General features: G+C 43.1%; 1 protein-coding gene across 1 annotated transcript in view; it reads left to right on the forward strand.

Annotated features, from left to right (window-relative positions):
- The window catches only part of cpne5a (copine Va), a 69,551-nt gene that overhangs the window by 33,131 nt on the left and 21,619 nt on the right, over window positions 1-14,801 (forward strand). Inside the window, 7 exon segments of the mRNA XM_053424158.1 lie at window positions 1,021-1,084; window positions 5,373-5,476; window positions 5,742-5,846; window positions 10,543-10,584; window positions 10,874-10,949; window positions 13,497-13,550; window positions 14,112-14,173. Of these exon segments, the coding sequence (XP_053280133.1) occupies window positions 1,021-1,084; window positions 5,373-5,476; window positions 5,742-5,846; window positions 10,543-10,584; window positions 10,874-10,949; window positions 13,497-13,550; window positions 14,112-14,173 (507 nt within the window).

A 14,801-nucleotide genomic window follows, 5' to 3' on the forward strand; every position in this document is an offset into this window, starting at 1 on the left:
TCGGGACCTGGAGAATCTCTCCATATTAGAATCTGCATTCTTCATATGTGAAAATACTACCTAATGTCTGCTAATGGCCGAGGTTTCCTTGTATATCCATTACCGCATGTTCAGCCGTAGCAGGTTTGAGCTTTAAATTGTAAATAATGCAACCATCTGCTCCTGTAGTCAGATGACCTCCCATTAACCGGAATGGAATCCAGTATTACTGCCCGTCAGATATTCTGTCACAGCTTGATGAGGATCAACAGCGAGTCTGACCTTCTCACGATTGGTCCCCCGCTCAGGCCGCAGCAGGACTCCCGTGTAATTTCCTTCTTCATCGAGAGGGATGACAGCAGTGTCAGCAGCTGGAGTGCTGCTGCAGCACCACAAAGGAGACATGTTGTTCTGTGTTGGGTGGAATGGGCTCGCTGCCTCTCAAGGCCTCAGAGGATGCCGAGAGTTGTCGAGATTGAAAATTACAGCCAAATAAAGTTTAGGACTAACTCTCTCGAGACGCAATGTTTTTGTGTTGATGTGAGAAGCGAGTGAAGAGGTAATGTGCAGAAACGCAGAGATGTGTCGCAGCAGAGACACATCTTGATCATCTGCTGCAGCAGGAACCAGCGGTAAACAGCCGCAGACCGACGGAGCCTTTACAGTCTCTGTGTGGTTGCAAAACAGGGATCACACGGGTTCTGTGTCTCAGCTGTTATGTCGCACATTTGGCTGAAAAAAACGTTAGGCAGGATTTATAACTTTTTTACGGTTTTCTTACAAGGGACAAACAAAATAATGTGCTCATTCGGACTGTGGAAGTGTCAGTTACATTCTGTATTGCATTATATAGAAAATCACCTGTACTGTCAGCCTGAAAAGAAAAATTTGGAAAGTAGAAACATTCATCTTTTTCAATATAATTAATCGCAAGAAAACATTAAAATCCTAAGCTACAGAATGATGAAGGGGAAATGTTCCAGGTTGTGATGTGAACGTCTTTTGTTGAAAGAGTGAGTCCTATCTTTTTTGTTTTCGCAGTGGCATACCTGGGAAGAAATGTGGGACCATTGTCTTGTCGGCTGAGGAGCTGGGAAACTGCAGAGTAAGTCCAAAAAGTTTTGACAAGTATATATCTGAATTCTCTGTCTGTGATGCCCTCGGGGAAATTTGACACAACTTTCCATATAAAAATTGGAAAAACCACTCCAAAGCCTTAATTTACATTGATGAATGACAAATTCAATTTTGGCAAATTGAATTAAATTGACCAATCTTTCATTTGTCATCTAGAAAATGCAACAAATAAGCATTACACAGACCACATCATAATACATGTTGTCCAATGTTCACTTATATAATTTGAAATGGGCCCTGCAACAATGGTGCATTAGTCTTTAATTGAGCATATCCGCTATAGGTGATAGATTATAGCATGTCACTGTGAAATTGTATGTGACACACTTGGGGAATTGTGCACTTTGTGTGAGCTGCATAATGCATGTTGAGCAATCTTCTTCACCAGCCTACTGAAGTGAAGTGGGTTGTCTAATAGCCTCGACTACAGTTATATCTCGCGTATCATAACTGTCCCCATTAAACAAGCAGGATACGCCATGTCACTGTGCTGCAGCGTTTGTCATTTGGAAATTGTGTACATAGTGAATATGCTCTGAGTTTGAATGGCTGTTTAATGGGGCCACATTCATTCCAATTACTAAAGCGGGCATTTCCCCTCGGCGTTGCGGTGTGTTAATCCCTGAGTCCTCGCTAATAACCTGTGTCCACTAATGTCCATTGGCTTTCTCTCTGCCCTGCTAAATGATGATAGTAAATAACCACAGCACACTGCAGTGCTGCCAGTGGAGCATGAGGAAGTACCAAGACTTATTGGTCGGAACAACTGGCCTCCCGCAGAGGCTGTAAAGCAAATCACTGCGCTGTAATGACTGCATCAATATTTTTTACGATGGTCTTATACATTAATACAGGTAATTATCTAATGTTACTGAGCTTAGTAACTTCCTGTCCTATACATGTGGAGTAAAATCCACCTTGTTTGACTTGAAAAAACTTGACTTTGATGCATCAACGTTTCTTTAACAATATCATTTGTGTCCTGACAAAAAAAAACAGTCCCCTGACAGAAAAGGCGTGCTGGTAATAAATCTGAAGTGATGGCCGCTACTTGTTCTGTCCTGCAGTATAGAAGCGTCAGAGCTCAGAGTCGTTGAGGGGCTGCTGGGAGTCATCAGGTGCATTGGATCTGCGATGATGGGAGTTAGCATTGTCCCCTGAAAGCACCACTTCAAGAGGCGATTTTGTAATATAAATGCAAATGATCATCGCTGGTTCAAATGACCATTTCCTTTCTCCCAGACTCAATTAGAGAGACACAGACTTGACATGTCACTCCACACCTGCCCTGTTTACAGAGTTTAACCCTGACTGGGAAAGACCCCCGGCATGAGTAGAGAACAGGATGATGACATGAAAGAAAAGGGAGATCACTGTCGGTACCGATCTCACACTTGTGAATTATAGCGTTTTAGATTTGGTGCCATTCATCCGGATGCTGTTTATTCTATAATCCATCTGTGGCCAATAAATGAAGGCAGCAGAGTTACTGCATCACCTGAGGTAAACACTGTAACTCATGTTTGGAGGAAACTGTAACCAGCAGAGGGGAAGTTCTGGAGGGAGCGTTATCTGAGAGGCAGGTTGGCCCTCACCTCATGGTGGTGGATTTGCCAGGTATCATTAGACTGAGCCTCTGCATGGATACAAGTCTGCCTCTTGGCTGCTGTTATCTCTGACACATGAGACATGCTGAGCAGCGGCTGCCTCCCTCTCTCATCCGCCTCAGTGTCCAGCAGCAGCTCTGGCTGATTTAAATCTACGTTAACACCATATGTTTAACTGCAGTGAAGCAAAGAGAGGTTTATTCCTTCTTGTTTATGTATTAGGATGAGTGTTAGTCTTGTTCAGTATGTATGAAAATAAACATAGTCAACTACACTTTATTTATATAATCCAAAGTTACAAATGCTCTTAAAACTCAGCTTCTCAATCTGTTGATAGACTGTGTATGAAGATACGCGACAGGACGGCTGCCTAGAAGTGAAGCCAAAGCGTCTTGATCGCCACCTGGTGGCTGGTTGAAGTATAAATTACGCGATGGCAGCGTTTTGTATCCAGGATTTTTCGGCTTTGTTTATGGATGGTGTGAAGAAATGGAGACATATCATCCATCTTTATTGCCTAGGGTCAATATATATGCCATTATTCTTAGACTCCCGAAAACTCGACCATAAAAAAAAATATATATATAGATACCTCTGCAGAATATGTACAGTACCACTTATGTATTGGCTTGTTTGTTGTGTTTTCCTTGAACATGTATTCTTAAGTTTATCGCTGCATTCAGAAAAGGAAGTTGAGCTTATTACAGTTCCCATTATTGTGTTTTGTTATATATCTAAAACTGTTTCTTAGACGGACACAAAAATCCTTCACCTGAGGCTTACAGTCATTACAGACGACTGAATGGAACGAAGCCTGATCCATCCAAAAGGATTGTGTACATTTCTGATTCCAATAATCCTCCTGCCCGCCCCTCGTTTGGTGATTCACTATGTGATCTCAAGGTTTTTATAAGCTCCTGTAACATGGACTCTGTCCCACGTTCTGAAAGGAGTGCATTGCTCTGCCACGTACGGTAGTGATATCTTAGTGGAGCAGAGAGACAGGCGGGAGGATGCAGTCTGCTCTCAGTATTCCCTCTCTGCTCCTGAACCTCAGTGGCTGAAATGAATGTTCTGCCTTTTTTCCCAGTTAATGAGAGAACACTGCTGGGCACCGAGGCGACTGTGTGTTATCTGTGCCTAATGAAGGCTTGAGGCGCAGTGTTACCATGATAGTATAATTGCAGAGGCTGTGTCAGGGCTTAGCAGGACAGTTATAGGGGGGTGCTATTTTAAAAGACGTTGATAAGTGACCTATGCAAACTTCACTTCAATAATATCTTACCTTTTCTTAAATCCACCAAACAAGCCCTGCTGGGCAAATGGGATTTTCTGTTGAAAGACGTCAAGGGAGAGATTCAGGTACAAAATACACAGCTGTTTCCTCTCTAGCGCGGCTGGTACGTATCCAACTGCACAAACTGGGGAAAACAATTATCCATTAAAATGCTCCCTTCTTCCTGTACGCTGGTTGGAAACAAAGAAAATAACAGTAGGAGATGAAATTAGATATGCAGCAGCAAATGGAGCCTCAAATGATAGTTTAATCAGCCCGTTACTTTGCCTTGGTTCCAATATTTCCACAGTATTAGTTGGCAACAAAGCACAATTAGAGACAGCACATAATCAAATTAGCTCAATTTTCAGCAGAATGTGAATAGAATTAATTGATGAGTATAATCACTGTTTATCTGTTCAGCGATTGCCTCAGAAATAGAAGCTGGTCTGTGTCCAAGGCATAAAGTGACACGTTGGGGGGTTAGTGAGCGTTAGGTGAGAGGCAGGGCGCACCACACTGATGTGGGTCAAAGCAGTCGATAAAGGCCCTGGCCGGCACCATGCTGACTCCCATCTAATGGCTGCACTTAAATCCCTGAAAGCCAGAGAGCTGTGAATGTCTTCTGATATCACATCTCAGGCTTGAGCATTTGATGATTAACACACTTGACTTGCAGATGCAGCATGTTCCCAGGGGCGACACTTTCTAAAATATCCTGTAATGGCTTCCAGTGACACTTTGCAGAGTTTCTCCTGCTTCTTACCTGTCCAGTCTGTGGCCACTGTACAGCCTCAGCAATTTATACAGATGCAGAATATTAACTTGACCACAGGGAGTCTATCTGGAACCAAAGGCATTACATGGCATGGCCATTGTCCTCGTATTGGAAGCACACATTGAAATGCTGCCTAAATGAGTATAATTATGCTAATACTAGCCTTTCTAATGTATCATTAGCTGCACTCACACCCTCTACATCCTTTTGGCTAACACACCCCACTTTCTCCCTGTGCAGGGTTTTAGAATCCATTACTTTGCCCCTGCACGCTCCCTCATACTATTATTATGATTATATGCAGCACAACAAGGGGTTTTCAATTTGATTTTCCTTATCCCATCCGCTGCTGTTGTGCAGCGGTTGCATAATAAAGAAATGGTAATGAATGCATTTGTGGGGTTGTGGAAACATAGGGGCCACTGGCTGGGTTTGCTCTGCTCACATTAGGATTCGGTCAGCACTCTGCTCTGATTTGGGGCTTTGGTGCTTTTATATCTCGGCACACAGCGTGTATCATCAAACAACGTCGGCAGGAGCATGAATTTACAATGTAATTTGCTTTTAATTTTTGAAAATTTCTCCTTGTCTTTAGGACTACTCCACCATGCAATTCTGTGCCAACAAACTGGATAAAAAGGACTTCTTTGGGAAATCGGACCCCTTCATGGTCTTCTACAGAAGCAACGAGGACGGCACGTGAGTTTGCATCTCTTTTCTCCTCCTCAGTGGGTTTTAGATTTTTTGACTTATCAAAGCCAGGTAGGAGGGTTGTGTGTATTTCAAAGGAGCAGCAACCATTAGAGACTTAGATTGAGCTCCCATGAACTCGGCTGCATACAGATATAGATTTATGCAGATGTGCATCCAAAGCGGGCGGCAGTGGGAGGATCTTTATCGCTTGGTATTTTCTTAGAGCTGTGTGTGTCGGGATTTCAAATTCCTGATGACCTTGAGTCTCCAGGTTCACCATCTGCCACAAGACCGAGGTGATGAAGAACACGCTGAACCCTGTGTGGCAGCCCTTCTCCATCCCCGTCAGAGCGCTCTGCAATGGAGACTACAACAGGTAGGAGGAGAAACGAGGTACAAGAAAATGTTCTGCACGCACACACTGGCATGCGGCATGATTTTTTTCCGGGGGAAATCCAAAACGGCAAGTTTCAATATGCAGGCTACTTACTTCAAAGTGGGAAGGGTGCGTCAAATTCAGACGGCATTGATTTTCTACTGTTATTTTATCTGCGGCTGAAGTGCAGAATTATTAAAGGCCTAACTCTGTGTACACGCTGCCTGGACTGGTTGTTCATTGATTTGCCTTCAAGTGGCAAGAGGTTTTGAGAGCGTTTCAAGCTCCTGATGGCATCTCCTATCATATATGAATCTGTTCAGAGCAAAGGAACCTCGTGGGACACCTGAGGAGCGGAGAGAGTTTCTGCAGGGAAATAAAAAATGAGACGAATGGAAGAAGGAGTTTCTGTACTTGTGTCGTTCTATAGATGTTGACAGGTGACTGGAATGGCAGACTGTGTGTGTGTGTGTGTGTGTGTGTGTGTGTGTGTGTGTGTCTGTGCGCTGACCTACAGTGCCTTGCATAAGTATTCACCCCCCTTGGACTTTTTCCCATTATGTACTGTTACTAACTGGAATTCAAATAGACTTAAATAAACTTTTTCCCGTTTGATCAACAAAACATGCATAGTACTTTGGAGGTGCAAAAATAAATTTGATTGTGACACAAACAATAATGAGAACAAAAAAGTTGACATCTGTTGGGTGCATAAGTATTCACCCCCCTGTGTCAATACTTGGTAGAACCCCCTTTCGCTGCAATTACAGCTGCAAGTCTTTTGGGGTATGTCTCTACCAGCTTTGCACATCTAGAGATGGAAAGGTTTGTCCATTCTTCTTGGCAAAAAAGATGAAGCTCAGTCAGATTGGATGGAGACCGTCTGTGAACTGCAATCTTCAAGTCTTGCCATAGATTCTCTATTGGATTGAGGTCTGGGCTTTGACTGGGCCATTTTAAGACATTAACATTCTTTAATCCAAACCATTCCTTTGTAGCTCTGGCTGTATGTTTAGGGTCATTGTCCTGCTGGAAGATGAACCTCCGCCCCAGTCTCAAGTCTTTTGCAGACTGCATCAGATTTTCTTCAAGGATTTCCCTGTATTTGGCTCCATCCATCTTTCCCTCTATTCTGACCAGTTTCCCTGTACCTGCTGAAGAGAAGCATCCCCACAGCATGATGCTACCACCACCATGTTTCACTGTTGGGATGGTGTGCTCAGGGTGATGGGCAGTGTTGGGTTTTCGCCACACATAGCGTTTTGCATTGAGGCCAAAAAGTTCAATTTTGGTCTCATCTGACCAGAGCACCTTCTTCCACATGTTTGCTGTGTCTCCCACATGGCTTCTGGCAAACTCCAAACGGGATTTTTTATGGATCCCTTTCAACAATGGCTTTCTTCTTGCCACTCTTCCATAAAGGCCAGATTTGTGTAGTAGACGACTAATAGTTGTCCTGTGGACAGATTCTCCCACCTCAGCTGTGGATCTCTGCAACTCCTCCAGAGTAACCATGGGCCTCCTGGTTGCTTCTCTGATTAATTTTCTCCTTGTCCGACTCTTCAGTTTGGGTGGACGGCCTCCTCTTGGTAGGTTTGCGGTTGTGCCATATTCTTTCCATTTTCTTATGATGGATTTTATGGTGCTCAGAGAGATGTTCAAAGCTCTGGATATTTTTTTATAACCTAACCCTGCTTCATATTTCTCCACAACTTTATCCCTGACCTGTTTGGTGAGCTCCTTGGTCTTCATGATGCTGTTTGTTCAGTAATGATCTCCAACAAACTGAGTCCGTCACAGAACAGGTGTATTTATACTGAGATTAAATTGCAGACAGGTGGACCCTATTTACAAATTATGTGACTTGCAAATGTGACTTGTGAATGCAATTGGTCGCACCAGATCTTTGTTAGGGGTTTCACAGTAAAGGGGGTGAATACATATGCACTCAACACTTTTCAGATTTTTATTTGTAAATAATTGTGAAATCCATGTAATATTTCCCCCCACTTCCAAATGATGCACTATTTTGTGTTGGTCCATTACATAAACTCACGATGAAATACCTTTCAATCTGTGGTTATACCATGACAAAATGTAGAAAAGTCCAAAGGGGGTGAATACTTATGCAAGGCACTGTAGGCAGCCATGAGAGTCTGTACAACTTATCAGACAACACCTCAAATCTCACCCTCTCACCACGCTCTGTGTCAACCAGAGGTTCTTCGCTTGGATCCCGTCTCTGCTCACCTGCCCGCAGAAGCTAATTGGGTCGGACAGATGGTGCAGAGGCTTGAAAGTTGCTCGACTCCCTTTGAGGATTTTGATGGCAAGAGAAATCTATAGCAATTTATTAATTCCCCAGATTTTCATATGAAACTTCTACAGTTGACATGAGTTGCTGCAAGTTTTAACTCACTAATTTGCAGCAAATCAAATTCTGGAAATCAAAAAGTACAACTGCTTTGGGATGAATACAACCGCATTGGTTCTGACCCAGTTGACTCAGGCATGTTGTCAAACGATCATCCTTCTCCAGTTTAATGATAATGCTAATTTCCCAAAATCAACAGTTTAATTTATAAAGTCTAAAATCACCACCTCACTGGCCTCTATCCTACTTCCCTTGAATAAAAGAAAATGTGAAGAATGTGGATCCATCACTGACACAGGCTCTGTTCATACCAGCCATGACCATGCATCTTGGGTGAGCCAGTCGCAGTTTGACAGCTCTAAATACGTCAGTTCACACATGGCCTCAGATGGTGTCTCCTCAGGCGTCTCCACTCGTGATCCGATTTCACTTCCCTGCTGTAAAGGAAATAAACCGGTACATCATTACTTTTTGCAAAGACAAAATGTGTTATTGTTTGTGGCCAGACTGACTTTGACTGATGAGTCCATTGTCAATGTGTGTGTGTGTGTGTGTGTGTTTGTTTGCTTTAGAGGGAGACGAAGGAACAGGGTAAGGAGATGCTGAGTGAATCAATACGCCGTGCTCAGCTTTACAATGAAAAAAGCTATCCTCTATTTGAAATAGTATAAAAAAATTGAAAATCAATAAGTGGCGCTCAATGTTGATATTGGGCGGGCTGCCACAAATAAATCAATATTTGGAAAACAGGGGGAAGAATACAAATATATTTCTGGTTCATTCTGAAACTTAAGTCTGAGGAGGCGCTTTTTTCAGGGTGGCCCAGGAATCACTTACGTTCACAGTGAAAAGGGATATGGCCGGACAGGTCGGATCTGCATTTTGCTTTTTAATTCTAAGTACGTTGAGTTTCCCAGTTGTGATCATGTGAGACAGAAGTTAATACCAGGTCAGAACGGAGTTGGGATGAGTCTCTGGGAGGATGAAGAACTAGATCAAAGATGTCCAGCAGGAGGCAAAAGCACAGAAGGACATATATCACATGATGGCCAGTGCTCCAGCACAGAGAACCTCATGTCATGTGCTCTACATCACTTTTCATTGGTATGGTGATCGCTCCTCTATCACAGCTCTGCCTCATGTGAATCAGTCACATCTCTTGTCAGGGGGTGAAATCGCTCATATTTCCACTGCGAGTGCAGCAAAATGAAATTGATCTGGGAACAGATCTTCTGTATCTTCTGCAGTAGATTGGGTCATGACTTGGTGCGGCATCTAAGATCATTATCCGTAAATAAATTACATTAGATAAGTAGACTGTGACTATCACATCACTCGAGAAACATCTAACACAATAGCCCCAAGTGTCGGTCAGTAGTCGGAGGAGGCTTTGATCATCTTCTGTCACTGACTCTGAATATCTGTCAGTTTTATGAAGCACAGAGTGTTTTAAGAACAGATTCACGGTACAGTTCTTGTCTCATCTCTCTCTGCTCGACATTGATCGCACACACGTGTGTTACGTGGGGAAATAAGTTGAGTGCAGACAGAATGAGTTCAGGTCACAATAACAGGGCAGCCCTCCATCACCCGGCGTCCTCCCGGAGCCATCGACACATGATTGACAGCAGCTGAAGGGGAGGGAGGGGGTGGAGTTTGGGGACAAAATACTGATCTTTCTGTCAGATCAAGCGAGAGAGAGAGAGAGAGAGAGAGAGAGAGAGAGAGAGAGAGAGAGAGAGAGAGAGAAGCTTTTTATTCCTTCTCAGTGAATTCTCTCAGGCTTTCCTATTTGATATCTCGCCTTCCAACTTATTTCAGGAACTTGTGAAATATGCTCCCTCCCTTGAGGTTAGTTCTCTATCTTTGGCTTTGTGCGCAGAAGTTAGCAACACAATCAACCTGCTCGCTCAGCTGTGACAAACACAAAGTCATTAAAATCATTGATGCCAGTTTACCCATTCTCTTTAAAAAGTTAAACCTTCCTTGATTTTCCTCTTTTGATGCCTGACTGACTGAGACAAAAACTGCAGAAGTGCACAACACAGTCTAGCTTCAAGATGTAAGAAACTGTCAACCCCATTAAATCATCAGAACCATTATATTGTTACTTCTGGGTGCAAGACGGAGCAGACTCGCTTCGTTTGATTTGATTCAACCTTCACTCCCAGTGAGCTTTATTACCGTGTTTTGAGACTTGGTCATTTCAGAAGTGTTTTCTGTAAAGTTTCCCCTCAAGGACATTCAGGTAGTGGCTGTCAAATGTGTTCATTGTCAAAGGTGGTCACACAAACCTTGTCCTCTGTTTGATTTGTTTCACAGGACGATCAAAGTGGAACTGTATGACTGGGACAGAGACGGGAGGTAACGCACTCACACAAGCATTTATAGTTAAAAAGCCATTTGTGGTGTTTTTCTCATTAAAGTTTCTCATTTAACTGTGATTTACATTGACTTTTTTTTTAAACAATAAAAACCCTGCACACAATCACAATATTAACGTTTTTAATTGCTATTAGTTTTCCATTCAAACTGATCATTACAGCACTTCAGTGGTTGTGGTGTTTCTCCTCTCAGTATTGTATTTAATTGGACAGTATTGTTTCTAAATGACCAGCATGTGAGGCAGTTTCTTTTCCTCCCCTTCCTCCAGCCACGACTTCATCGGTGAATTAACCACCAGCTACAAAGAGCTGTGCCGAGGTCAGAGCCAGTTGAATGTCTATGAGGTGAGTGAAGACAAAGACTAACAACAGTCTCTCAGTTTTCTCTCAGAACGTATGAGATGTGAAACAGTGATTGATGTTGCACGTTTCGTTTTGGCTGTTGTGTGTTGTTTTTATGACTCTGTGCCAGTGACAGCCGGTGGCTGGAGGCAATTTGTTCTCTCTGCCCGTACGTCCCATACTCGTAAAGGGGGTATCTTAAGAATGCCTTCAGGGAATTCTTCAACATTGGTAGAAATATTCACTTGGACTCAGGGATGAACTGATTCGATTTTGGTGGTCATAGGTCAAAGGTCCAAATTCACAGTGGCCTCACAAAGCAATTGTTTTGCCTTGTGAACACTTTATCTCTGGAATACCATCAAGGAATCCTTTCACATTTGGCACAAACATTCACTTGGACTTGAATTAGAAGCCAAAGGTCAAAGGTAAAGGTCACGGTAGCCTCAAAGTATTTTTCAGGTCTGCTTGATTTGATAACATGTGGCACAATCCACTTGGACCCACTGATGAACTGATTGCATTCAGTGCTCAAAGGTCGCTCTAGCTTTATTTGAATTTAGGAAAAAATGTATCTCGTTGGAAACTGCACTGGTTTGGTGCTCACATATCTTGAGAACCATTCATCTTATCAGCTTCACACTTGGAATCTATATTCTTAAAGAGGAAAGTGCAGGGTCAAATTTGGTGCGATCTGGACAAGCGAGGTGTCTGATATTAGCCAAAAGGCACATGTAGTAGTGGCGGCTAGGACTCATCAAAATAAGTGACGTTGATCACAACAACTGCCATGACAATTTATTCTGCAGTTCAGGGTTCTGCTTACTGAGTCAACCTTCACTGAATGAACAGTTGAATAGCTCTTTGTACAGCTTACAGAGTTTCAGAAAGAAAGCAGCGACCAGCATTACCACAGGCCAGGAAAACAGGTTTACGAAAACGGGCAGTGCATTAGTTAATGAACCAACTTGCACCTTTGGAAGAAAGGTTCTCCTGCAAGGGCACAAAACCATCTAATGCTCATCTTTCTGTGTGCCAGTGTGAGAAACCTTCTTCCACTTTAGACCAATTCAGTTTGCCCTTTGGCTTGGCAAGGTCTTGTTATCCAAAGTTTAATGATGGGAAACTCTCCGGGCCTTGGTCGTCTGAGCCTCGTTGTGCCTATTTGAAATTAGCAGCGAGCCTCTTCTGTCTCTCCTTGTCCTGCCCGACATTAAGCGTTAAGTGTCGCAGTAGACCAGATGAGGAAGGATGTGTTGCCGTGGTGAGAATACAAATGGGAAATGCAACAGAACTGTACTGCTGATTAGAGTTTTTTGGGATGGTCCTTCGAGGGTCATATTGGGGATTACTGTTCAGCGCTGGGAGGCTAATGTCACTCCCTGCTCATTAAAACACTTGCCATGTTACATTAGCCTCTGAATTAGTCATGGCGCTGGCTTGAGAAAAGGGCAGTGAATAGAGTGAGTTGGGGAAAAGATGGTGGGTACAGGGGGACAGACGGAGAGGAAGGCAGAATGACTGAGTGCCCCGCTAGGAGGTCAGAAGAAGGTGCATCCATTACCCTTCACCGGGCCTGTCTGTATTTTAATCAGAAAATGAAACACAGCCGTTTCTCCGTGCACTCTGAGCCAGGTCATTGGCCTCGAAGCAGTTTCTGGATGTGGCCAACGATTACATGAAGCCACCTTTTCACAGCTGACAAATAAAGACTTTGAATAGGTCACAGGCCGTGATGTTCGCCTCTCTGCAGATCCCTGTGTACCCAGCCTGACATGCACGAGCCCTGCAAACATTAGCTATGTGAGTTGATACGACAGCGGGCTAATGCTTACCGAGGCTGGTTTAATTCGGGGTGATGCCTAGGTGACATTATGCAAACCTGGTTGTGACTGAGCGGCGGCCGCGGTGCTGAGAGCCATCATCACAGAGGCAGAGTGGAGGAGTAGAGCCTGCAGATCGGAGGATTTTACTCTATCTATATTATATATTACACTTTCCTTCCGACTTCTGTGCAGACCCACAGAATGAATGAGCACTAGAGATATTTGACCCTGATAGCTAACTGTCACATCATTAAGGCAAAGCAAATAGCACTTTTATCAGCTCATCTTATTCGTGCATGTTTCTGCGCACATTACAGTTTATTGCACACCTGTGAATTTGCACATTTACACCTAATATTCAATCTTTGTGCGTTTGTCATTTTGTGTATGACAAATAAATGGTTTTGGGAAAGACATGGGACATTTGATGCACCACCTCCAAACTCGATAATATGCATGTACAATGTACAGCTCAATACAGGGGCTTATAATAATAACCCCCCAGAAAAATCTGCTGCTCGCCATGATCAATGCAATCTCGTTCTCACCCGGTGCAGTTATAAGATTCAGTCCATATGCTCCATTACCCTCACAGACGTGGAGTAAGAGGACAAAGATGTTTTTATTACCTGCCCAAGGGCGGATGAAAAGAATTGTGCTGCAAGTTTACATTCCCCTTAACCTTTTTTTTTCTTTTCTTTTTTCCATTCTTCCTTCACACCAGGTGATGAATGCCAAGAAGAAACTAAAGAAAAAGAGATACATCAACTCTGGGACGGTGAGACTTCTAAGATAAGAGCGAACTCCCTGTTCCACTCACACAGCCCTCAGCTGGATGTCTCCTCTGAGTGGAGGCATGAGGCAGTTCAGCTCAGTCGAATGTTTTTGTTCCCTCCCCAGTCTGGGAGCTTTTGATCCGGACAGTGAATCTAAGTAGATGAAAAAACATTCTCATGACCCGAGACAGGGTGAGAACCGACTCCGCAGTAAAGCTTAAAGGAACATTCGTCTGGGTCGTATCAATGAAGAGTAGTGAATGGATTTTTTTGTTGTATAAATTAACCACAGCTTTGTCACTGCCTTAATGTTTGGCTGACTCTGTGATTAAAATCTGTGGCTAGTTATCCATCACACCGATCATCCATCAGTGCGCAGTCACACTGATGCTCTCAGTGATTGCGATGCTAATACACGGCTCAGAAGTCAGAATCATTCCGCGTGGGCGAGTAATTTTACGGTTTGTTTGCTCTGAGGTCAGTGTCAATGTGTAGATTGGTAGATTCTGATATTTCTTAATCACCGAGCACGACATAATCTGTTTGGACCTTCTCTCTCTCAGGTGTCCTTGTTGTCGTTCAGCGTGGAGTCGGAGCACACCTTCCTGGATTACATTAAAGGAGGGTGAGTCTAGTTCGTCTGTTTACATGAGGACATTCTATGTTAATGTTGTCTACCTTTGCGGCAGCCTCCCTAATTTGAGCAATAACTCAAAGTCTGACATCATATAATTAGATTTTCCGCTCTAAAATTTGTTTTTCTTAGCTTCACTGTGCAAAATGATTCATGTGCAAAGTTTGGCACTAGGAGTCTGTTCTCACCTTCATCTGCTGTCGGAGGAATTTTCTCTGCATGCACACCTTTAATCTGAGTTTGTTTTGTGTGGCATCACAACAAATTGGTGATTCTATAATCAACTTCGGCAACTTCCACACAACTTCCAGTGGTCTCACACTGAGAAACTGATTAACTGAAGGAACAGTAGGTGTCATTTTAAGAACCACTAACTTTTTTATTGGTAAAACAGGAAATATAGGCTGCATAGAGGTTTGAAGGTGATCTTCAATCACTTTTCAACATATTTATGTCTTACATTATACTGTGTCATGCTGTTTTACAAATGCTAATAACAAGTAGATCACAAAAACAGCAATTGTTACATCAGGGAACAGGAATTCCTGAACTTTCTCTGTTGTTCATGAAAGATAAATTTAGCTGCTGTGCTAGTTACATCTGTTGTCTGTCAAAACGC

Source organism: Pleuronectes platessa, chromosome 6, assembly GCF_947347685.1.
Source record: "Pleuronectes platessa chromosome 6, fPlePla1.1, whole genome shotgun sequence".
In the NCBI taxonomy this organism is placed as follows: domain Eukaryota; kingdom Metazoa; phylum Chordata; class Actinopteri; order Pleuronectiformes; family Pleuronectidae; genus Pleuronectes; species Pleuronectes platessa.